The sequence below is a fragment of the Pantherophis guttatus genome, chromosome 2, assembly GCF_059756535.1.
Source record: "Pantherophis guttatus breed Tessera chromosome 2, ASM5975653v1, whole genome shotgun sequence".
In the NCBI taxonomy this organism is placed as follows: domain Eukaryota; kingdom Metazoa; phylum Chordata; class Lepidosauria; order Squamata; family Colubridae; genus Pantherophis; species Pantherophis guttatus.
The window spans coordinates 266,505,790-266,531,874 of NC_142064.1; the positions used below are offsets into that span (position 1 = coordinate 266,505,790).

A 26,085-nucleotide genomic window follows, 5' to 3' on the forward strand; every position below is an offset into this window, starting at 1 on the left:
GCACCCTGAGGAGGCCCTCTCTGTGGGAGCGCACGGGTCGATGGGAGGTCGTCGGTAGCAGCAAATATCCTGTCAGCTATATATATATAGCTGACAGGATATTTAAGCAAAGTAATGAAATACTATTTAATATTTGAATAGATATTGTTTTTTATATAAATAAAAACATTTATTGTTAACTGCTTCAGAGGCTCATTGTTAAAGTAGATCTTAATAGAAATAAAGGTTTTACGGTACAGTGATTTATTTACACCTCGACATAAAAAAATTCAGCTTTGCAAACAATCCTTGAATTTACAACCATCACATTGTCCTGTAATCATATGATAGCCATTGGCATGCTTCTCTGAGGAATGGACGTCAAGCCAGGATCTCTTTGGTTTAACCTTTTTATTGAATTATAAGATAAAATAAGATACAAAATACAAAAGTAAATAGGAAAATGGTGGGGAGGAAGAGAAGTGAGAAAGGTTAAAAAAAGAAGTATTGACTTCCAACTCTCTGTTGCAGTAAAATAAGGCATTAACATCAAATCACAACTTTGTGATTTTTTTCATAATAATATGAACAAGCCATTTTTTTTCATAATAATATGAACAAGCCATTTCTATAAAGATCTATCAATCTAATCGATAAAACCCAAAATCAAAGTTTCATTCTTTTCCACAACAGAAAGCTCAGAAGTGGTCTCCATGTGGAAACAAAAGAACTTATGTTCTTTAATCAAATTTAGTCAATTTTGCCATTTCAGCCAACTCCATCAACTTCTGTGACCATTCGTTCATGGTAGGAACTGAAGTTTCCTATTTTTGTGCATACAATAGTCTTACTGCTGTCAACATATATAATAACAAAGTTCCAAATTTTCCTTTTGGGCCTAATGGAAAAAGATATGGAGAAAAAATTTGGAAGCCAGCATCTGTTTCCAAGAAAGTTTTTATCCTGGTCAATTGAGCAGAGATAATTTCCAAATAGGAATGTATGATTACAATTATTTATGTATTCTTATTTATTTTGTCAAGCACGTATTAGATAACATATATAAGTATAAACATGATTTGAATACATGAAATGGATATAAAAGGGAACATTAGAACCGTAGGCACGCTGAATTGGAAAGCACAACTGTACAAGGGTTTATTTTCAATGTTGTGTTCTATATCTTTATTTTCTATCATTTTTGTTTTGTATATTTTATTACTTTAAAATTTCAAATTAGAAAAAAAAATATGCATTTCAAACCAAGAGAATGGCAACGTTTCATAGGTTTTTGCATGTGCAGCTAAGCTGAATTTTTTACTCAGTAAATTGGAAAGACTGCTCTAGCCAGATTCAGCCTCCCCAACAATACAGACAGGGAACTAATATTGCAGGTTCTGTTATTCTATTAACAGCATCAAAGAGCAAGCTGGCCATCATTTAGGGACTCTGCACATAAATAAGTGCTTTATGAGCTTTTACAGCCCAGAAGTTAAGTTAATTTTGTGTAGGGGTGAGGGTGGGGGGCACAGGGTGGCAGCACTCATCCTGAGGTTAATGTAAATGAAGCGGGCTCTGATAGATGACCACTGGATAACTTTCTATTCACTCTATTCTAAAAAGCAATGCATCCGGTTGGAAAAAGTACAAACTCAGACAAAATCCTTTTGGTACTCTAGGAGGCCTCTAAGTTGTCAGAAGAAAGGAACATTCTAATGACATACAGCTTAAAGGTTGGTTAGGTCAAGGGGATCCACATGAGTTAAAAGTTGTCTATCATCAGAAGATGATTTGAGTCTATGCTTCAGTAATCTACAAAAAGAATTATAACTGTTGGCAAAGAATAAAATGAAACAGTAATTAGGAAGTGTCAATTAAAAATGACAAATGTATATGATCACATAAACTGCTGAGTTAACAGAATCCTTTGTCTAGAAGGGTATAAAACCATTGCACCTAATTTCTGTCTTTGTTCAACGCTTCATGTACAGAGCTTTGAACCTATTGCGCAATATACAAATTGTCTCTGATTAACCCAAAAGTTGTGTTGGTCTTATTAAATCCACAACAGGGTGGCCGCAGTGCTTGCCTTTCTACTGGGAGTGTCCCTGGGGCTGCAGTGCCAAAACTACTGGTTTCCTGCCTAGGGAGGGGGTTGGACTAGAAGACCTCCAAGGTCCCGCTATTCTGTGCTATGCTATGCTATGCTACTTGATGGCACTTCCTTAGACAGCCATTTGTCTGGAAAGGGGGTTGGAATAGAAGGTCCCTTCCAACTTTGTTATTCTGTTAACATAATCAATAAAAAAAAATCTTGCAACCGCCTTAGGTACAGACGGAACAACCTGGTTTTCAGCTTTATATCGCTAGATGGCGCACTATAGGTAAGCAACGCCCGCGCTAGACGACTGTCACTGCAAATACAGAGCATCGGTATTGCAGGCCAAAGGAGTTGAAACATTCGAATATTAGATTCCTAGAGAGGACTTGGAGGAGAAGAGCAGAGGAACTTCCTTTTCCGGCTCTCCGTTGAGAAAATCGAGGCGTGGAGGGTGGCTCTCCTGGTTTTCCCAGGGTCGAAGTAGCGGCTGAAAGGTGAGTTGAGGAAGGTGGAGGAGAGGCCGGGAGCAAGTAGGGCTTTTTGGTTTCCTCCGTGGTGTAAAAGCAGAGAAGCAACGAGGCTGAAACATGTCAGCTGTTACATGTTCGTTTCTTCCCAGGATTTTATACCACTGGTGGTGCATGCTTTAAAGCTGCTGCCTGCAAGTTTTTGCTTCTTGGGAGAGTTAAAAAGTCTCCTTCCTGTTAGGGTTGACTCCTTGTGATTTTATGGACATGATCTTTTCTTGGCAACATTTTGGAACTGATCTGCCAGTGCTGTCTTCAGGGACTTTGTTTTTACTTTCATATCTAGCAAACAGACACCAGATTTCCTAGTGGTGCACCATCCATGTACTAACCAGGCACAACTGTGCTTATCCCAGGACTTCTTTTAAAGTAGCTACTTGAGCACCAGTTGGGATGTTCAGATTTATAGACAGTCCTTGCTTACCTTTGACCACTCAACTTTCAGAGTTACAGTGGCGCTGAAAAAGAAGACTTACAACTTTTCCCCAAAGATGTGACCATCACAGTTATTTGGGGGTGGCACTGACTTGCATTTATGACAGTTGCAGTGTCCCAGAATCATGGACTCACCATTTAGAACCTTCACAATTGGCTTCCAAGAAACCAAATCAATTGGAAATTGACAGGAAGTTGCAAGTCACAGTCATGTTACATTGCTCTGAGCAGACCATGGTGATTTGCTTAATGACCGCAGCCAGGAACGATGTTGTAAGTTGACATGGTTAAGTGATGTCATACTTAACGATCACACCATTTAGGAATGGACATGCTGGTCCCAATGGCTTTTGGTAAGTGAGGATTGCCTGAATTGGGATGTCACCAGTGTGGTTGTGGACGGTATTTCTGGCCTTTTTCTTATTTGGAATGGTGGACTTCCATGGCCAAAAATGATCCTTTAAATCTTGTTGAGACTCTTAGGATCATTTTATCAATTAAGCCTCACCCTGTCTCTCCAAAATTAGATCAAAAAGTGTGAGTGCACCCACATATATGTGTATATGTATAATCTGTCCCTAGTACTTCCCGCTATATATGTTAATCCTTTGTATGAATTTGGGATTGACATAAATCAACAAGTAAATTTCATGATTGAATGAATATTTGAACTTGGATCTCACTAGACCTGTATGTTGAAAATGAATGATAATTAATGTAAGAGGTTAAGTTAACCTTTTGGTGTGTTTTTCTAATTGTAATGTTTGCTTTTTTCTCATTTTTGCAAATTTGAGCAGCCATTTTATAAACCATAATTAAACTAACTCTTTTATGTGAATCAAAAGAATGCCAAAGAGAACATTGTGGAGGACTGAGAATCACAAGCAGCATTAAAATGGAAAGTAAACCAAGGCAGCAACTAAAATCTTACAGTTCCTCCAGAAAAGCTACAAAACTCTTCTTCTTCCCCAGCAGGTGACAGACAAGGAAGAGAAAGCTCTTGCTAAGAAAGAAAGTTATTGAATCCTACCCATTTTATGTTTCTTGCCACAATTGTTACGTGAATCACTGCAGTTGTTAACTTAGTAACACATTTGTAAAGTGAATCTGGCTTCCCCATTGACTTTGCTTATCAGAAGGTGACAAAAGGTGGGGTGCATCTACATGGAGGGAAGAATGCAGTGGGGACACCCCAAGGCTTAGGCCCAGTACTCTTCAACAACTTCATACAATGATTTTGGTGAAGGAATAGAAGGGAACTTATCAAATTTGGAGACAACAGGAGGATCTTAACAGACTTGAACAGCACAATGTAATTTCCAGCACAATGTAATTCAGCAGTGAGAAAAATAGTTTTTTACACTTAAGCAGGAAAAACTCAATGCATACCTATAGAAGAGGTTGTACGTGGCTCAACAGCAGTAACTGTGAGATGAATCTAGGAGTTCCAGTGAACAATCACCCCAAATATGAGCTAGCAGTGTGCTGCAGCGGCAGAAAAAAATAATACAGTCCTTGTCTGCATCAACAGAAGGATAGTATCAAGATCACATGAAGTGTCAGTACTGCATTTTTTTTTTTGAGCCTTGGTAATACAGTGGTTTAAAGCACCCTGTTATTAAGACCAGCTGCCTGCAATTACTGCAGGTTCGAATCTCGCCAGGCTCAAGGTTGACTCAGCCTTCCATCCTTTCTAAGGTAGGTAAATTGAGGACCCAGTTGTGGGGGCAATAAGCTGACTTTGTATAAATATACAAAAGGATGAAGGCTATTGCTTAGCACATTGTAAGCCGCCCTGAGTCTCCGGAGAAGGGCGGCATATAAATTAAATTTAAAAAAAAAAAAAAGTATCAAGATCACATGAAGTGTCAGTACTGCATTATACTGTATTAGTAAAGCTACACTTGGAATATTGTACCCAGTTTTGGTCACCATGATAGAAAAAAGATGATGAGACTCTAGAAAGAGTGCAGAAAAAAGCCACAAAAAACCTAGGCATTAGATTCTAAAATATGTGATGGGTAGGGCTAGGGGTGACATGATAGCAGTCTTTCAATATTGGAGGGGCGGACAGATTTGAATGGGTCGTCCCATTATCCAAAGTGCCTGAGAGCAGGACAAGAAGTAACAGGTGAGACTTATCAGAAAGAGATTCAATCTAGAATCAAGGACAAAGTTCCTATCCATGAGAACAATTACCGTAGTGAACGGCTTGCCTCCAGAAGTGCTCTATCTGTGGCGGTTTTTGAGAGGAGATTCAACAGCCATTTGCCTAGATTGGTATAGGATCTCCTGCTTGGAGAGTTGGACCCTTCTCCAACTTCTATTCTGTAATTCTGCCAGAACTTCATGAACTTTTGTGGATCAGCACATAGCTAATATTCCCAGGAGAAGTAGTGTCACATTTCACTTGGCAGAGTTGCAAAGTTCGATTGCTAGGAGTGGAAAACGACTAGATAGCGTGTAATCAGTGGAAAACGTCTTGCAAACAGGACAAACATGTTTTTCCGCCTCCTGTCACGAGATGGCGGTCAGATAGGCAACATCTTTACCTAGAGAGCCAACAGTATAATACCACCACCTGCGTTTGAGTTTAAAGGAGTTAAAACCATTGAGTACTGTATTGCTAGAAAGGATGGGAGGAGAGGCGAAGCGCAGAGGAACTTCCTCTACTGGATCACTCAAGGGAGGAAGGTGGTGTGTGCGGAATGTCTTTTGTGCTCTTCCCAGGATCGAAGCCGCAGCTGGCAGGTGAGTTTTGAGGAGAGGCTCGGAGCAAGTAGGGCTGTTAGGTTTTCTCCATGGCATAGAATCAGAGGAGCAGTTAGGGTATAGAATAGAATATAGAATAATAGGTCCAGAGGTGCTTTTTTCTCAAGGAGCAACTGGACTTTCTGGTTTTTCTTTGAAGACGTTTCACTTGTCATCCAGGAAGCTAAACGTCTTCAAAGAAAAACCAGAAAGTCCAGCTGCCTCTTGGAAAAAAAGCACCTTTGAGACAACCATGACCTAGATCAGGGGTGGGCAAATGTGGCTCTTTTACAACCTGTGGACTTCATTTGCCCACCCCTGACCTAGATGATTAAGAATCTCCATTGACACAGAATAACAGAGTTGGAAGGTACCTTTGAGGTCATCTAATCCAATGCCCTGCTTGAACAGGAGACCTGATACCAGTTCAGACAAATGGCTGCCCAGTCTCTTCTTCAAAGCCTCCGGTGATGGAGCACCCTACAACTTCTGGAGGAAAGCCATCCCACTGATCAATTAGTTTAGTTTAGTTTTAGTTTTATTGAATTTGTATACCGCCCTACTCCCGAAGGACTCAGGGCGGTGAACAGCCATAGAATAAAACAATATAAATACAAAATTTAAAATAGAATAAAACGAATTAAATAATTTGGCTGAAAAAATTTAAAACCCCAATACTTTGAAACCAAATTTAAAATTTCCATTTAAAAAAGGGGAAAGACTTAGAACAGGCCAGCCTGATGAAACAAGAAAGTCTTGAGCGCGCGACGGAAGGTACGCAGATCCGGGATCCTCCGTATCCGGGGGGAGCTCGTTCCAGATCGTCGGTGCCCCCACAGAGAAGGCTCTCCCCCTGGGGGCCGCCAGTCGACATTGTTTGGCCGATGGCACCTGGAGGAGCCCCTCTCTATGGAAGCGTACTGGTCGGTGGGAGGCTATTGGTGGTAGCACGCAGTCCCGTAAATAACCAGGTCCTAAGCCATGGAGCGCTCTAAAGGTGATAACCAATTGTTCTCACAATCAGGAAATTTCTCGATTTCTTGATTAGTTTCCATCCATTGTTTCTTGTCCGGTCTGGTGCTTTGAAAAATAATTTGAGCCCTCTTCTTTGTGGTAGCCCCTCAAATATTGGAATGCTGATATCATGTCGCCCCTAATCCTTCTTTTCACTAGACTAGACATGCTCAATTCCTGCAACCGTTCTTCATATGTTTTATTCTCTAGCCCCCAATTGTGTTTGTTGCCCTTTCATTTCTCTGTTAGTAAGTACAGGTAGTCCTCGATTTACAACAGTTCATTTAGTGACCATTCAAAGTTAAAACAGCGCTGGAAAAAGTGACTTATGATCATTTTTCACACTTCTGACCATTGTAGCATCCCCCTAGTTACGTGGCTTACATTCAGATGCTTGACAACTGATTTAAATTTATGATAGTTGCAATCTTAGTTGCAACTATCAGTTGCAATGATAGTTCCTGGTGATTACCTATAAAGCCCTACATGGCTTAGGCCCGGGATATTTGGCAGACCATCTGCAGCCAGCAACAGCTTCCCATCGCCCGGTGCGTTCCCACAGGGAGGGCCTACTCAGGGTGCCGTCGGCCAGACAGTGTCGGCTGTCCACCCCCAGGGAGAGGGCTTTCTCTGTGGGCACACCTACCCTTTGGAATCAACTCCCTCTGGAGCTCCGGGTGGCTCCCGACCTTCGCTCTTTCTGCCATGGCCCGAAAACATGGCTATTTCACCTGGCCACCCTGGACTGATGGGGGTTTTAATAGAATTTTAACTGGGTTTTTTATTGAATTTTTGTTAATTTTAACCTGGATTTTTGTTTTAATGGTTCGTTTGTTTTGTTTTAATTGTTGTGAGCCACCCCGAGTCCATTGGAGATAGGGCGGCGTACAAGTTCCATTAATAAATAATAATAATAAATAAATGTCCTGGACAGTGGTGAGTGTCAGCATTCCAGAAAGTCCCCAATTCCAAGTAAAAACTCCGAAGCAGGCATTTCTCAAAGTTCCATTTTATTAGAGTAGTTATACTGGCAGATCTGGGAAAACCCAAATCCGAAGGTTCCGGGTTTTCCCTCAGGAAATCAAAACCCCAAATCCAGCCCCTTCAGTCTGTCACATGGTCCAATCATCATCCGTCCCAACTTGAGCCATCCCTGCAACCACTCCTCCTCTGGATGCATGAACACCATGACCTTGACCGAAGGGAAGAATGCTATTATGTCTAACTATATTCACTCTTCTAAATCCCCCCTCCTACTTTCCCAGGCGCATGGAGTTGGCAGCGAGGAAGCTTCTGGTGCTAATACGGCTTCCAAAGCTGACAGTGGGTTTCAAATTTTTTTACTACCTGTTCTGTGGGCATGGCTTGCTTGGTGGGTGTGGCTTGGTGATCATGTGACTAGGCATGGCTTGGTGGTCATGTGGCTGGGTGGGCATGGCCAACTTGACTTCACTCATGTCAAGGGTTAGGGTTAGGGTGCCTGGCCTCTCCTCACCTCAAAGGCCTCAACAAGATACAATTTCCCTGTCTATTTATTTACTATTACTGAACATCCAAAATATACTATTTAATCCTATGTATATATGCCATATGTGTACATACATATTACATAGTATAGTGTGTATAGGCACACAAAAAGATACATTATCTACTGTATATACTGTATGTGTATGTACACACACATACACACACACACACACACACACACACACAGCTCTTCTAAAACTATACACATTCAACCTCACTTACTACATTTGGAAAAACACACCCAGAGTCCACTTTCTGCCACACATTTAACTATAACCTCTGTACATTAGAACATTACACACGCCTTCAGATTTTCTACCCTAGCTTGCACAGGACTGTTAGAGCCAGGAGAGGTCATGGATTGAGTAAAATGTGGTGAAACTCACTTAACAACGCTCTTGTTTAGCAACCAAAAGTTTGGGCTCAATTGTGGTCATAAGTCAAGGACTATCTCTGCCTTCCTCTGCATGGCAGCCTTGTCCTAGTAAACTCCTCCTCCTTTCTGGCAATTTTCCTCTCTGTTAGAGGCACCAAAATAATCCAGACGATGTAAGGTTTCCTGCTGCAGCAGGGGGTTGGACTAGATGACCTCCGAGATCCCTTCCAGCCTAGATTGCTATGATGTTTCAAAGCGTCTTCTGAAGCCATGTCTAGTGCCAGTGTTTGTGGTTTCCTTTCTCTTCTTTCTCTCTCTCTCCCTTCCTCTTTCTTCTTTCTTTCTTTCTTTCTTTCTTTCTTTCTTTCTTTCTTTCTTTCTTTCTTTCTTTCTTTCTTTCTTTCTTTCTTTCTTGTCTCTCCCTTCCTCTTTCTTCTTTCTCTTTCTTTCTCTTTCTTTTTCTTTCTCTTTCTTTCTCTTTTTTTCTTTCTTGTCTCTCTCTCCCCCTCTTTTTCTTTTTCTTTTGTTCTTTTTCTTTCTTCCTTTTTCTTTCTTGTCTCTCTCTCCCTTCCTTCCTTCCTTTCTTTTTCTCTCCTTCCTTCCTCTTTCTTTCTCTTTCTTTCTCTCTTTCTCTTTCTTGTCTCTCTTTCTCTCCCTTCTTTCCTCTTTCTTGTCTCTCTCTCTTTCTCTTTCTTAATACCCTATATGAGCCCTAGACTCCACCCACCAAAAATGGATGGCTTCAGATTTTAAAACACTTTTTTAAAAATACAATAACCTGGTCAAGTATCTTCATTTTGACAAATTTATCCTTACCAGGAGAATTTAAGTATTTATGAGCTTCAAGTTAATCCTATTTTTTTAAAAAAAAATAGTTTTAACTTGTCAGTTAAGAGTGTTCTGTATTATGATAGATTTAGCCAACCATATACTTTTGTTTTGTTTGTATTTAATGTTTTACCTTTCTAATAAGTTTTTTAAGAAAAGAATTTGCTTTTTAAAATGTTTTTAACTTTGTGTATTTTATATTTTTTAGCTTTTAAAATTGTTTACATCCCACCCTTCTAATACTAGTCTAGGACTGTAATAAAAATTTGATTTACTGATCTGTGAGTTGCATGTTCATGAAGGTTAATTATGCAGTTATATATGAATTACCCGGACTCAGTCTTTTAAGTAGAGAGCTTTTCTTTAAAAAAAAAAAAAAAAGCTAAAATAGTCACTGAATGAAGGGCAGTGCTTTCAAATAGGCCTGAAAGAGAAAGGGTGGGTGGGGAGAGAACAGAAAGTATTTCCCACAATCTGCATCATAAAACTTCCAACAGCCAGAATCATAAGACTTTGCTTTGCAGATCAAAAGCTTCACTTATATTTAAATACTGAATATAGTCTGCTCTTTATATCTTTGAAGAACATATGAAAAGAGAAATATAAAGAAAAATGAAAATAATTGTAAAAGAAGGGAGGAAAAGGGGAAGAGAGAAAAATGTACGATTAAGGGGAAAAGAAAAAGAAAAAAAGTATTGACTTCTGACTCCTTTTAGTGCAGTAGAATAAAGTACTAATATAAAACCTCAACTTTTTAGTTTTATATAATAATGTATTCTAGCCGTTTCTATAATAACAATCTTACTGTATCTAATCAAAAAATCCTAAAATTTAGAGTTTCATTTTTTTCTACCTCAAGGACAAAATCCAAAAACCGTTTCCACATAGAATCAACTTTTGCAGCCAATTGTCCATTGTGGGAATCAAAGTATCCTTCCATTTTTGTGCATAAAGTATTCTTGGTGCCATTAGTTCCAAATGTTTTTCAAGTTCTTTATCCATTAAGCCTAAAAGAAAACTCTTTAGTTTTATCTTTATGCTCACTTTAAGAATCTTCTATATTAAGATGTGGATCCTACTCCAATATTTCTTTGCTTTGTCCACCATAAATGATAACATAATATAGAATAACAGAGTTGGAAGACTAGAGTCATCTAGTCCAAATCCTGCTCCAGCAGAAGAGTCTATACCAGTGCTGGCAAACCTTTTCAGCACCAAGTGCCGAAATGGGAGCGTGCGTGTTTGGGGGAGCGCCAGAAACCGGAAGAGCAGCTCCCTGGTGTGCATGCGAGGGAGCAGCGGAAACTGGAAGAGCAGTTCCCTGGTACGTGCAGCTGAGCTTCCAGTTTCCAGAGTGCGCATGCATGCTGGTCACTTGGTCTTCTGGTTTCTGGCGCACATGCGCGCACAAAGACCAGCTGGCCGGCAACATGTGCGCACCAGAAACCGGAAGCTCAGCTTCCCGGCACATGCATGCGCGCCAGGGAGCTGCTCTTCAGTTTCCAGTGCTCCCACACACGCAAAGACCAGCAGGCTGGCGCGCAAACCTTTTCAGCACCAAATGCTGAAATGAGAGCGCACGCTGTTAGGGTGTGTGTAAAAAGTATTTGTTGCTTGTGCAACGAGCAGAGCAGAAACACACAGGGAAGGAGATAAACGTGCGGCTCGTGTGAGAAAAATACTTTATAGATAACAAGCAGTCTCGGTGTAAGTAAAACAGTCCAAGGTCATAAACAGTAATATCAGTCCAGTAAGTATCTTCCCTTACCAAAGCAAACAGACTTTAGTAACTCTTGGTATACAGTACCATATAACAGACACAGTAAGCAACAGGATACAATCAGGTATCAATCCGGAAGAAGCAGGAAGAAGGAACGCTTCTCTGTGCTGCTTATTTATGCACTGTAGCCTAATTACAGGGTTCAGCAAACCCTGATTACGTGGCTCAGTTGTTTCTTAAAGAAACAGATATATTGCCTGACCAACAGGTTAGGAGTAAGCTACAAGCTGAACCTAACACACGCGTTTGGGGGAGCGTGCACGTTTGGGAGAACGCACGCATTTGGGGGAGCTCCAGAAGCCGGAAGAGCAGCTCCCTGGTGTGCATGGGAGTGAACGCCGGAAACCAGAAGAGCGGTTCCCTGGTACGTGCAGCTGAGCTTCCAGTTTCCAGAGTGCGCATGCATGCCGGTCACTTTGTCTTCTGGTTTCTGGCGCACATGCATGTGCAAAGACCAGCTGGCCGGCGACATGTGCACACCGGAAACTGGAAGCTCAGCTACCCGGCACACGCATGCGTGACAGGGAGCTGCTCTTCAGTTTCCAGTGCTCCCGCACACGCAAAGACCAGCTGACTGGCGCGCATGTGCGAGCTGGAACCCGGAAGAGCAACGGACGACGGCTGGCGTGCCCAGAGAGATGTCTCTGCGTGCCACTTCCGGCACTCGTGTCATAGGTTTGCCATCATTGGTCCATACCATTTCAGACAAATGGCTGTCCAGTCTCTTCCCAACTTGTTCTGAGTTTTTCTCCCAATTGATATCAGGGTAGTTCTCCCATTACTACTGTGATGTGTTTCCTAATTGATTAGAAAAAAGTTCATCTATTTCTTCTACTTGGTTGTGAGGCCTGTAGTACACATATCACATTGTTATTCTTTTTTCTTTTTATGTTGACTCATATGCATTCTAGGAGACTTTCATCCTTAGTTTTGTTCATGGTTTGTAGAGATATAAAGACCTCTAACATATATGACTTCTAGCAATTCTATTTTCTCTTTTGTTAGGTCTGTTTCTTTTGAATAGTTTGTATCCTTCTGTTAGTACATTCCAGTCATGTTATTAATTTTATGATAAAAAGTTCCTTCTTTACATTTCCAACATTTATTTGAGGTGCCTTTATAGTTTCTTGACAATTTGTTCGGTATCAGATACCAACAGTACATCAGCTTATAAAAGTTTTATTTTGAATTATATTTTAATGAGAATTTTAGACCTTTCATCCACATATTCTCCCATTATTCAAGTATTATATCGAAAGTTGTTTTCCTACTGAATCATTAAATGCTTTACATACTCATTCTCCAAGTTCAATTTCAATAACAATTTATAAACTTCAGTAATAATATGTTCATCACTACCACACAATAGGATTTCCAATTCATTTTTTGCAAATTCAAATCCATATGTTTTTTTGTCTAGTTTAAACTTTTTTTTTCAATTGTAAATATGTAAATCAATGGCAAACACACCATTCCTATTCCAACTTCTCTGTAGACTTGAGGATAGGGTCACCATAATTGAAAGCTATTATTTGACCATAAGTCTACCAGTCTGGCCTCGCCACTATTTCTTTTCTAAAAAAAAGCTTCCCGGGGGAAATACCCAAAAAGGCATCTTTGCAGAGAACCTTATTTTATATTTATTGCACACTCTTAAGATTGCATGTTTAAAAAAGTGATTATTAAAATCAAAATTTGCTTTAACCTTATCAACCCATAAATAGCCATGCCATCCAAATCATAATTCATGGCCCTGTAGCTCAATAACCTCTTATTTTGGAGAGTCACCCACTCTTTTTGCCAGACAAATCAACAAGTATCAAAATACAATTGCAAATCTGGTAAGCCCAGACCTCCTCTTTCCTTAGCGTCTTGCGATAATTTATATTTAATTCTTGGTTTTTTCCCCTTGCCATATAAACTTACAGATGTCTATTGTTTAAATGGAGTATCAGTTACAAGTTTTGGTAAAGTATACAACAGTAAAAGCACCTTTGGTAAAACATCTTAATTACAGAGATTCTACCCAATAATTGCATTGCTAAGAATTTGTGATTGATCCAAGTCAACAAGTGTATTTCATGATTGAATGGATATTTGAACTTGGATTGCAGTAATCTTTAACAGGTCAAATCTATCATAATTAATGTAAGAGGTTATTTTACCATTGTAGCATGTTTGCTATTTACTTGTAATGCATACTTTTATTTTTTTCACATATTCTTCAACCATTTTATAAACAATTAATGTTACATTTTTATTTGAATCTTACAGAAAAAGAGCACTCTGGAAAACTGAGAATAACAAGCAACTTTGAAAAGGAAAGCAAATCAATCCAGAAATCAAAATATTTTCCATTTCCTTTGGAAAAATATACAATTCTTCTTCTTCTCCAGAGGTTGATCAACAAAAGAGAGAAAATCAAGAGAGATTTCAAGCTGGAATAAATAGAGTACAAGGAAAACAAGGAAGTATTACATGAAAAGTCAGGGGAGATTATTTTTCCATTTAGAAAAAGAGTGAAATATCTGGAAGTCAGTGGGGAGGAAAAGGTCAATTGGGAAGCCAACTAGGGCAGACAGTAATGGAGGCTTTACCCTGTGAGGAAGAAAACAATAGCTTGAATCAAAGCTCCATCCAACAAGGATCACGCATATTTTTGACTTCTTCAAGAATATCAGTCTTGAAAAAGGTGCACAGATCTGCCTATTATGGCAAAAGAACAGATTGCAAATCAGAGCTGATTATGGACAACACGATCCACTCTGGAGAACAACCATATAAATTATCTGAATGTGATAAAATATTTGGCCAGAACAGCTCCCTTGTGGATCATGGAAGGACCGACGCAGGAGAGATGCCCTACAAGTGCTCTGAATGTGGTAAATGCTTTAGCGAAAATGACAAATTGGAGATACATCAGAAGATTCACATCAGGGAAAAACTCTATGATTGTCCTATTTGTGAGAAAAGTTTTATGACAAATTCCCACCTAGTGATACACCAGAAGACTCACATTGGAGAGAAACCCTTTGAATGTCCTGATTGTGGGAAACGTTTCAGTCAGAAATCTAGCATGATGAAACACCAGAGGACTCATACAGAAGAGAAACCATTTGAATACCCTGGTTGTAGTAAAAGTTTTGATCCAAATTCCCACCTGGTGATATACCACAGGACGTACACAGGAAAGAAATCATATGTGTGTCCTGATTGTGGGAAATGTTTTACAGCAAATTCCCACCTGGTGATACACCAGAGGACTCACACAGGAGAGAAACCTTTTGAATGTCCTGATTGTGGGAAACGTTTCAGACAGAAATATAGCATGATGAAACACCAGAGGATTCACACAGAAGAGAAACCATTTGAATACCCTGGTTGTAGTAAAAGTTTTGATCCAAATACCCACCTGATGATACGCCACAGGACGTACACAGGAAAGAAATCATACGTGTGTCCTGATTGTGGGAAAGGATTCATTGCAAATTCCCACCTGGTGATACACCAGAGGACTCACACAGGAGAGAAACCTTTTGAATGTGCTGATTGTGGGAAACGTTTCAGTCAGAATTCCAGCCTGTTGAAACACCAGAGGACTCACACGGGAGAGAAACCCTTTGAATGTCCTGATTGTGGAAAAAGTTTCAGTTTGAATTCCAACCTGGTGATACACCAGAGGATTCACACAGGAGAGAAACCCTTTGAATGTCCTGATTGTGGGAAAAGTTTCAGTCAGAATTCCCATTTGGTGATTCACCAGAGGACTCACACAGGAGAAAAACCATATGAATGTCTTGATTGTGGGAAATGTTTCAGTAAGAATTCCAACCTGGTGAAACACCAGAGGATTCACACAAGAGAGAAACCATATGAATGTTCAGATTGTGAAAAAAGTTTCAGTCTGAATTCCGACCTAGTTATACACCAGAGGACTCACAGAGGAGAAAAACCCTACGAATGTCCAGAGTGTGGGAAAACTTTCAGTTACCGTTCTGATCTGATGAAACACCAGAGGACTCACACAGGAGAAAAACCATATGAGTGTCTAGAGTGTGGTAAATGTTTCAGTTACAGTTCTGACCTGGTGAAACACCAGAGGACACACACAGGAGAGAAACCCTTTGAATGTCCTGATTGTGGGAAAACTTTCAGTCAGAATTCCAACCTGGTGAAACACCAGAGAACTCACACGGGAGAAAAACCCTTTGAATGTCATGATTGTGGAAAAACTTTCAGTCTGAATTTCAACCTGGTGAAACACCAGAGGACTCACACAGGAGATAAACCGTATGAGTGTCCAGATTGTGGAAAAAGCTTCAGTCACTGTTCTGACCTGGCAATACACCAGAGGAGTCACACAGGAGAAAAACCCTTTGAATGTCCTGATTGTGGCAAAGGTTTCAGTCAGAATTCCAACCTGGTGAGACACCAGAGGATTCATACAGGAGAGAAACCCTTTGAATGTCCTGATTGTGGAAAACTTTTCAGTCAGAATTCCAGCCTGGTGATTCACCAGAGGACACACACAGGAGAGAAACCGTATGAGTGTCCGGATTGTGGGAAAGATTTTAGTAGTAGGTCTAGTCTTCTAAGTCATGTAGGTTTACACACAGGGGAGAAACCTTTCAGATGTCCAGTCTGTGGACGGTACTTCAGGCATAAATCGTCCTTTATTGCACACAAGGAAATCCATATGAGGCAAACGTTGATGAATTTAGAAAAGGCTTGAATTTAATTTCTGATTTCTAGTTGGGAGTATACAGTAGGTAGGAAATTGAGTATTTGAATTCTGGCCTAATTCTTTTTAGTCAAAGTCTCTTAGGATTAGATTTGTAGGTGGAGAGAAAAAAATGGAAAATGCTACTTTCATAAAGGCTAACTCCTTTAGCCTTCAGCAAAAGTTACTGTTATATGTTTCCTTTTGCAGAAGTTGTGGAATTCCTCAAAAAGGATTTTCCATAGTGTTTTATTGTATATTGATTTTGGAATTTCCACATGTCAAGTGTCAGCCTTCTTTCTTGATGTCCTCCATATTTTGAGCTCCACAATTCCCAAGCCAGCATAGAATTAGTCCTAGACATACAAATGTAATGGGAGCTGTCAATTATGGTTGCGTTTTGCAATGGTTGTTTAAGCAAGAGTGCTTTGGTTAACTACCCCACTCCCTGATCTCCTTGATGCAGCCATTAAACAAATGTGCAAGTTGCTAAGCAGAACACTGGCTACCTCAGGATTGTGGGAATTTCTTTGAGGCCTGCCTTATCCTCAGAGACACCCTGTGCTCTGATTCCCAACTCTTGGTCACCCCCAGGGTGGATTTGATTTAAATCGAGTTGATTTAAATCACAGTTTAAATCATGATTTAAATCACTAGTAAAAAGGCTTGATTTAAATCAACTCGATTTAAATCATAATTTTTAAAGAGCAACTGTCATCTCTGCTACTCCTTTGACTCACCGATAGTCCCAGTGTTGCAGAATATACAGCCTCATCCTACATAACTAAGCTCCATTTCATGCTGAATAAACTAAATTATTTATGTATCTTAAATAGAAAACTATCTTACGATAGATTTTTACCCCAAAAGTTTTTTATTAAAATAAATTCCATAAAAATCAAAAAAATCTGATTTAAATCAAAAAAATCCGATTTAAATAAAAAAAATCTGATTTTTTCGATTTTTTTAAAAAAAAATCATTGATTTTTATCCACCCTGCATGGAAAAAGCATGGTCACCCCCATGCTTTTTCCTCCCCAAAAGGCTCACACCAGATCTTTCCTTCCTCCACTGAGTCCCCTCAGGCATTTTCCCATTTCCACTGGCTCCCTGAAGGCCTTAGGCCATTCCAGACAAATGGCTGTCCAATCTCCTCTTAAAAATCTCCACTGGTGGAGCACCCACCACTTCAGGAGGCAAGCCGTTCCACTGATTAACTGTTTTCAGTGACAGGAGGTTTCTCCTTAATTCTTAGGTTGGATCTCTTTTTGATAAGCTTCCCTCTGTTACTTATTGTCCATCTCTCAGGTGCTTTAGAGAATAGATAGACCCCCTTTTTTCTGTGTAATCCATTCAAATATTGAAAGACTGCTAGTCACCCTTATAGCCCTTCTCTCTGGTAGATTAGACATATCCACTTCCTGCAACTGTTCATCTTGTTTTACCGCCCACCCCGAGTCCCCTAGTCATCTTTGTTGCTCTTCTCTGCACTGTTTTTAGTCTCAACGTCTTTTCTGCATTATGGTGCCCAAACGTGGATGCAATATTCCAAGTGTAGTCTTACCAGTGCAATATAATGCAATACAGACACTTTATGTGATCTTGATGCTATCCCACTGTTGATGCAGATTAGGGATGCATTGGCTTTTTCTGCAGCTGCAGCCACACTGCTGTCTCATACTTAGGTAGTTGTCCATTAGGACTCAGATCCCTCTCAGTTACTGCTGTTGAGTGAGGTCAAAGTCAAGGTCCTTTTTTTAAAACTGGAGAGCTTTGGGGGCCAAATATCCATCTGAATGTTCATACTTTCTTTTTCCTGTATTCTATGCCAAGGAACTTTTTAAAGTTATTTTTAATTCAGTACTTCATTCTACGGGAACATTTATAGGGAATGCCCTTGGCATTAAACTTACTAAGCAGTTTTACATTAAAAATGATTGATCTGAACACTGGTTTATCCTTTCAAAGCACCTGGGGAAAATGGATTTCTGCCCCCCCCTTCTTCTTTTTTTTTTTAAATTTGATTTTTAAAAAGCCCAGTCAAAATACCATCATCCATGCACCAAGCTGAAGTGAATAGGTTCTGAACTGTCCCAAGATTTACATTATGTTAAAATAATTTTGGAAATCTTCACAGAAAGCTATAAAAGTGAAGGTGGAGAGACTCAGAAATCCCATGCCTAATTTCAGGCATGAAATTGGGAGGAAAAATAAAAATTGGAAAGGGAAGATTGTAATGGAATAGCTAGAGCAGTGGTTCTCAACCTTTCTAATGCCGCGACCCTTTAATAGAGTTCCTCATGTTGTGGTGACCCCCAACCATAAAATTATTCCTAAAACCATTGAAAATATGTGTTTTCTGATGGTCTTAGGCAACCCCTGTGAAAGGGTCGTTCGACCCCCAAAGGGATCGCGACCCACAGGTTGAGAACCACTGAGCTAGAGGAATCAGGGCCGTCTTATAAAATGGCTCCATGCAGCATTATATTGCAACAACTGAAACCTCTTTGGGGGTGGTGCTATTCAGTTAGTGGGGCAGAGATAAACATGGATGCAGCAATCACCAGAAAGGGAATCTGGGCATGTAAGAGAGGCAAATTCAGGTGCTCCATCTCCAAGCAAGTCCACCTGGACAGGGCTGCCCATTAGCCAAGCTTGGGATGCCTCTCAGGTCTCTGTCACCTGCCTTTCAGATCCCACTGGTCTCCTCTGTAGAGATACTATCATCCAGGTCATGGTTGTCCCAAAGGTGCTTTTTCAGGAGGCAACTGGACTTTTTTCTTTTGAAGACGTTTCGCTTCTCTTCTTGGATGAGAAGTGAAACATCTTCAAAAGTTGCCTCCTGAAAAAACACCTTTGGGATACTGGTCTCCTCCTAAGATAGATCTTGCCTTAGGAGGGGAGCCCCTTCAGCCTCCTTCACGTTTTTCCTCTGATCTCAGATTTCCACAAGTCCTCTTCTCCTCTCCAAACACTAGAGAGCTGATCCTCCCCGGCAGCAACAGGGAAACATAGGAACATTTCTGGGACGCTGCAGTAAGCTGGTGCAGATTTTTAAAAAATATTACTGTTAGTTCTTGACTTAAGACCACAATTGAGGCCAAAATTTCTGTTGCTGTGAATTTTGCCCCATTTTACAACCTTTCTTGCCCCTGGTATTAAGAGAATTGCTGCAGTTCTTAAGTTAAGAATACGGTTGTTAAGTGAATCTGGCTTCCCCATTGACTTTGCTTGTCGGAAGGTCACAAAACATATCATATATGACCCAGGGGTGAAATCTAAAATTTGTTACTACCAGTTCTGTGGGCGTGGCTTGGTGGTGGTGAGGGTAATGTGACTGGGTGGGCATGGCCAACTTTTTTTTTTAACTTTTAAAAGCATTTTTTCTATAACCTTAAGAGGTTGCAGAAAAAAATGCTTTTAGAAGCCTCTGACGATCAGGCAAGTCAGCTGGGATCGCCAGAGGCTTTTAAAGGCATTTTTTTTTCCTACAACCTCTTTGGCTGAAGAGGTTGCAGAAAAAAATGCTTTTAGAAGCCTCTGACGATCCGAGCTGAGCCGCGTGATCATCGGAGGCTTTTTTTTTTTTTTACTTTTAAAAGCATTTTTTCGGCCGAAGACGTAAAAAAAATGCTTTTAAAAGTAAAAGAAACAGCATCTGATGATCGCGCAGCAATCTGGTCCGAACCGGAAGCATTTCACCCTTGATATGACCCCAGGACACCACAGCTATCATAAATATTAACCAGTTGCCTAGCATTCAAATTTTGATCACATGACTCTGAGGATGCTGCAACAGTCCTGATCAAAAGATTACACATAGAATAGAATAACAGAGTTGGAAGGGACCTTGGAGATCTTCTAGTCCAACCCCCTGCTTAGGCAGGAAACCCTACACCACTTCAGACAAATGGTTATCCAACATCCTAATGGTTATTCAATGTCCTAAGTGTAAAAACTGTCATAAGTCACTTGTTTTCAGTGCTGTTGTAACTTTGGTCACTAAATGAATAGTTGTAAGTTGAAGACTACCTATACACAAAAGATAGGAATGTTTTGTGTGCTCTCTTGAATTCCTGAATGAAAAGAAAATACATAAAATATATGTTGGGTTTTTTTTTTTTAATTCAGATTCCTCCATGGAATAGACCTTAGGGCCAAAAGCTGAACAGGCCCCCTTTAACTCTAGTACTCACAGCATTTTGGGTCTGCATCCAGAGTAGTGCTGTATGTACGGTATCCCTCTAAGAAGGTTAGTCAGCTTATCAATTGGCCATATCATTTGGCGGGATATTTTTTTTCCTTTGCTTTTCACTTGAGAAGACACCCAACATTCCTTGGTTCCTCTGTAAACTTATCATGCCACAAAAAGTTTATTTTTCACTCTGCCTTAATTCTTTCCCCCAGGATCTATTTTGTGAATTTGCCATTTCAGGGGTGCATATTGTCCTCAACTGGCAACAACTTTTGGGACTAGAATTTCAGTGCATTTGTGAAGTGAGTCATCACTTGGTTTTATGTCCATTTTTACTGTGATTGTGTTAAACAACCACAAGTCATTAAGTAAACGTGTTGTCCTATGTTATTGGAAGTCGGCTGGGAACCTTGATTGTTTAATGGGTCTTTTTGGATTTCTTTGTGAAGCGCTACTCTGAAAGGGCGCAAAAGTCCGGCTCCCTTTGTCCTTTTCTCCTTGGCAATTTGGAGACTTCCCACCCTCTGTCACTGGTCTAATTTCTCAGAGTCTCTTGCTCTGTGCTTTGTCCTGGCTGTCAACTTGTTCTGGTCATTCACCCGGGCACCTCGCTCAGGCCAGTTCACCTCCCTTGTCCTGTGGATCCGTTCGCCTCCCCTTTTTTTTCTGGTGTGTCTGGCACTCCCCTCAGGCCTCTGGCTCGCTCAATCGCCTGGATCCTCTTCACTCTCCCTCTTTCCTTGGATCATCTTTTCTCTCCCTCTCTCTCCCTCTCCCTCTCTCTCAACATTCTCTTTAGATCAGCTTTGCTTTTTCTCTCTGGATCAACTTCACCCTTTTCCCTCTCCTTCTCTCTTCCTCAGGCCTTTCCCTCCTCACATGCAGCCCCACCAAGCGGGTGGGGGCAGGGCAGGCTAGGCTGATAAACCCTCCACCATCATTTCTCTCTCTCTCTCTCTCTCTCTCTATGTCTCTCTCTCTCTGTCTGTCTGTCTCTCTGTCTGTCTCTCTATGTCTCTCTCTCTCGCTCTCTCTCTATGTCTCTCTCTCTCTCTCTATGTCTCTCTCTCTCTCTCTCTCTCAGTCTCCCTTTCCTTTTTTCCTCTCTTCTCCCCCTCACACCAGGCCGGCCTTCCATACTACATTTGTAAAGGAGCCATTCCATTTTTATCCTCTTGTGGTTACTTTTTCCTTTAAAGCCATATTTTGCAACAATAAAGTTCCAGATTTATGAGCAAGCTGTCAACAGAAATCCTGAAAGTAGGATGCTTCTCCCAGTGCTCATCTTTAACACACTTCAAGCTATAAAGTAAACAGTAGGGAGCTTCAGTGCAGAGTCAATTAGCGACCAAACGGGTGCCAATGGGTACAGAGATGAAAATACATAACAGCTGCTTGAAACCTCCCTTAGTTAAATATGTTGCTGCCAATCAAATGGGAAGGCAGCACTGTGGCTTGTGGCCTCCCCTTGATTTTTCAGGATCCCTCTCCATTTGAAATCTCTGAAAAGGACTGCAAATGCTGATAGCAGTTAGGAAAGGAGGTTGGATGACATTCCCTCAATTATCTGATCTAAAGCCTTGTTGGGGCGTAAGTTGGCTCCTGTGCCTAATTTCACTTTATCCCTGGGGAACATGAAAATCTATTGGTGGAAAGGGGGGAATCCTTGTTTTTTGGGGGCAGCTTCATTTTAGAGATGAAACCCCTTAAAGCAGGAGAAGGGTGGCAGGAAATGGATCCTCCTACTTAGAACAAGGGATTTTCCCTATGTTTGGAAGCCATGTGAATTTATGGAATCCCAAAACCGGATGAGTGAAAAGTGACATCACTTTTGCAGACTAAAAGTTACGTTTTTCAATGCAATTTGTTAGTCAGAAAAGATGCTACCAGACTCTTCTTGACATACTGTATAAAGTTAAGATACAGTATTTGTATTCAGCAAATCGTAGCCTCTAAAACCAGGGTGAAGGATGGTGGGTTTTGTAGTCCAACACATTGTAGCCCAACACATCTACAGGACTTCCTCACCAATCGTGAATAGAAACGAATTCCTAATTTGCATTTAGAGATGCAGATTAGCACATACAACTTTTTTAATCTGGAGCCTTGTTTTTGGTCTTTTGGCCTTCCCGTGGGGGGATAACGGTCTTTTGCGGTCCCCGGTTGGGGGACTTTGGCAATGCTCGCCGGCGCCCCAGTCGCCCCCTCCCCGCAGCGGTTTTTCACCGAAGGGGTTAAACAAAGAGCTTTTCTTTTGCGCTTAGAGAGGAGGCCCTTCCCCCCCCCCCTTCCTGGTCTCCCGACGTCTTTTAAGCCAGGGCTGCGGGGATCCCCTCTCGGGGAGGGGCGCCAGGTGGGCAAGGACGCTGCGAGAGGGGGAGGGGACCAGGAGAAGGGAGGAGGGGGGATCCCCAGGTGCGGGAAGGGAGGAGGGATTCCTTGGGGGAGGGAAGGAGAGCGAGGTGGGGGTTTCCCCAGTTGCGCCCCCTCCCCTTCCGACTCTCCGCCTTTCCTTGCAAGCTTTTCTGCTCCCGTGGGAACCGCTGCGCCGCCGCTTCTCCTCCTCCTCCTCCTCGGTTGCTGCTTCTGCGAACGGCTCTCCGGTCCCCCTAAAATCCTCCCTCCGAGCCCTTCTCCTTCCCCGCAGCCCCACATTTGGTGCAGATCGGCTCCCAGGGTGAGGCCGCCTGGTGTTGAGGAAGGTTGGGCACTACCGTTCCCACGTTCCCCTGTCGATGCTGGGGAGGATCCGCCTCCCAGGCTCTGGGGGTGGGGGGAGAAAGAGGATCTGGGCTCAGAGGGATCGTGGCTGCAGGGGCTCCCTCCGAGGGCGGGAACCCTGCTAGGAAGAGCCCAGTGGCATGTCAAGGCGGGTGACAGACCTGAGAGGAGTCCAGGTGGGCTTGGCCAATGGGCAGCCCTGTCCAGGTGGGCTTAATTGAGATAGAATAGAATGAATGAGTTGGAAGGGACCTTGGAGGTCTTCTAGTCCAGCCCCCTGTTCAAGCAGGAGAACCTATACCAGTGATGGCTAACCTTTTTGCCATCGCATGCTGAAAGCAAGGGGAGCGCAGGGGGCCATGTGCGCGCGTGTCCAGACCCATAATTCAATGTGCCCCATCCCCCCGAACTCCCCCCGCTTTTGGCCTGGTGGGCCCGGTAGGCCAGTTTTCCACCCTCCCCAGGCTCCAGAGCCTTTTGGGAGCCTGGGGAGGGCAAAAACAGCCTTCCCCATCCCCCTGGAAGCCCTCCGGAGGCCAGAAACAGCCTGTTTCCCAACTTCTGGTGGGCCCGGAAGACCCGAAAATCAGCTGGCCAGTGCGCGCATGTGTGCTGGACCTGAGCTAAGGCAACACTCACGTGCCCACCGATATGGCTCCACGTGCCACCTGTGGCACACGTGCCATAGGTTCGCCATCACGGACCTATACTATTTCAGATAAGTGACTGTCCAGTCTCTTTTAAAAACCTCCAGGGATGAAGCACCCACAACTTCTGAAGGCAATTGGTTCCACTGGTTAATTGTCTTCACTGTTAGGAAGTTTCTCCTCAATTCCAGGTTGCTTCTCTCCTTGATTAGTTTCCGTCCATTTTTTCTTGTTTTGCTTTCTGGTGCTTTGGAGAAAAATTTGACCTCTTCTTGGGGCAGGCCCTCAAATACTGGAATACTGCTATCATCTCACCCCTAATTCTTCTTTTCTTTAGATTAGCCAAACCCAAATCCTGCAACGGTTCTTCCTATGTTTTAGTCTCCAGGCCTTCAATCATCGTAATTGCTCTTCTCTGAACTTTTTCCAAAGTCTCAACATCGTTTTTGTAATATAGTGACCAAAATCGGTTGCAGTATTCCAGGTGTGGTCTTACTAGGGTTTCATAAAGTGGTAGTAATACTTCACGTGATCTTGATTCAATGCTTCTGTTTATACAACCCAGGATTGTATTCGCTTTTTTGGCGGCTGCTGCACACTGATGGCTCATATTCGAGTGGTCATTCACTAAGACTCCAAGGTCCCTCTCACAGTTACTGTTTTTGAGCCAAGTCTCTCCTAATCTGCACTAATATCTTTGATTTTTCCTGCCTAAATGTAAAACTTTGCTTTCCTCCACATTGAAATTCCTTTTGTTGGATAGGGCCCATTGTTCAAATTTGTCAATATCTTTCTGGATCTTGAGCTTGTCTTCTGGGTTGCTGGCTATTCCTGTCTGTTTAGTGTCATCTGCAAATTGAATCTGCCTCTCTTACATGCCCAGATCCCCTTTCTGGTGACTGCTGCATCCCTGTTTCTCTCTGCCCATGTACCATGTTTCCCCAAAAATAAGACCCTGTCTTGTATTGTTTTGAACCCTGAAATAAGCGCTTGGCCTTATTGCCATGCGCTCAAAAGCCCGTTTGGGTTTATTATCAGGGGATGTGAGCTGTGTCTACAAAGGTTTTCAATTTTTATTTTAGTTCTTTTACTTGTATAATCTACCTTGAAAAAAAAACCTTTCCACTGTTTTTTACAAACAGCTTTCCATAGAAATCAAGGGGGTTCTGTGATAATATTTAGAAAAATAGCAGAATTTCAGATTAAGTGACAGGCCTCGGAGCTCCAATAATTGCCTGCAGAGCTTTTTCGGGAACAGAGACTGGTGTACAGAAGAGCCAGCTTGGTTGGGGTGCAGTGAGGCTTCAGTTGTTGGTGTCAACTCTTGAAACGACTCTGGCTGAATTAATTAGCATTACTTGGAACTATGACATTTGAACTAAAATGCCGCGTGGAGAGTTTCTGTTTAGATCAGGGGTGTCAAACTTGCAGCCCATGGATGCATCACGCGCTGGCCACATCCACCCCCAGTTCAGTTCAGTTCAGTTGTATAGGTAGTCCTCACTTACCACTTACTCACTGAGCCTGTGGTTATGAAGATGCAAGAAAAGGAGTTGCACCAATTTGGGTTCTGCCAACTGGTGCACATTTATGATGATTGCAGCATCCCACATTCAGAATCCCCACTTGTGACCTGCCCAGCTAGCTTCACACAAGCAAAATCACTGGGGATGCCAGCAGGAAATTGTAAGCCACAGTCATGTGAAACTGACTTTAACAACCCACAGTGATTTGCTTAACAGCTGCAGAGGAACAGATGTAAGTTGGCACTGTCATGTGCCATCATGCTTAATGACACAGATGCCAGTCCCAAATGCAGGTAGTAAGTGAGGACTACTTGAATGGAGATGCATCAGAGAGATTGTGGATAGTGTTTACTGCCCTTATTTGGAGCTGAGGACTACCATGGGCAAAACTGGTGCTTCAAATCTTGCAGAAACTTTAGGCATCATTTCATCAATTAAAGCCCCCAGATCTCTAAAATTAGCTCAGATGGCTTGACTTCAATCATTTTGGGACATTTTTTTTTGGCTGAAAGAACATGGATTTCCCACATACATACATTTGTAGCTGTGTGCATTTGAATTTCTGTCTGTATGCATATATTTGCAATTGTATAATCTATTACTAATACTTCCAAATATATTCGTGGATAACCCATTGCAGTACTAAGAATTTATGATTGATGCAAATCAATAACAGAACTTTATGATTGAATGGATATTTGAACTTGGATCTCTGTAATGTTCGATGAATCATAATTAAAGAAGTTATTCTAGGATTGTGGCATGTTTGCTTTTTAAATGTAATGTATGCTTTTTCTTTTCCCCCCCCACATCTTTTGCAAGCATTATATAAGCAATTAAAGTTACGCTTTTCTTTGAATCTCATAGACAAAGAGGATGGCAATAAGAGCACTCTGGAGAACTGGGAATAATTTTTGGGGGAAAAAAAGCAAATCTAGCGAGAAATCAAAATATTTTC

The 26,085-nt window shown here is 41.6% G+C and overlaps 1 protein-coding gene across 3 annotated transcripts; it reads left to right on the top strand.

Annotated features, from left to right (window-relative positions):
* On the top strand, positions 1-25,882 carry LOC117673529 (uncharacterized). Of its 3 annotated transcripts, none has more exons than XM_060691309.2 (2): positions 1-5,793; positions 13,593-25,882. In XM_060691309.2, exon 2 carries the CDS (start codon positions 13,903-13,905, stop codon positions 16,048-16,050), a length of 2,148 nt encoding a protein of 715 aa, XP_060547292.2. In that variant the 5' UTR covers positions 1-5,793; positions 13,593-13,902; the 3' UTR covers positions 16,051-25,882. The 3 variants fall into 3 exon arrangements, with proteins under 3 accessions (XP_060547292.2, XP_060547291.2, XP_060547293.2); XM_060691308.2 differs by having other exon boundaries at positions 2,297-2,574; XM_060691310.2 differs by lacking the exon at positions 1-5,793 and adding an exon at positions 7,693-8,130.
* The last annotated feature ends 203 nt before the right edge of the window (positions 25,883-26,085 follow it).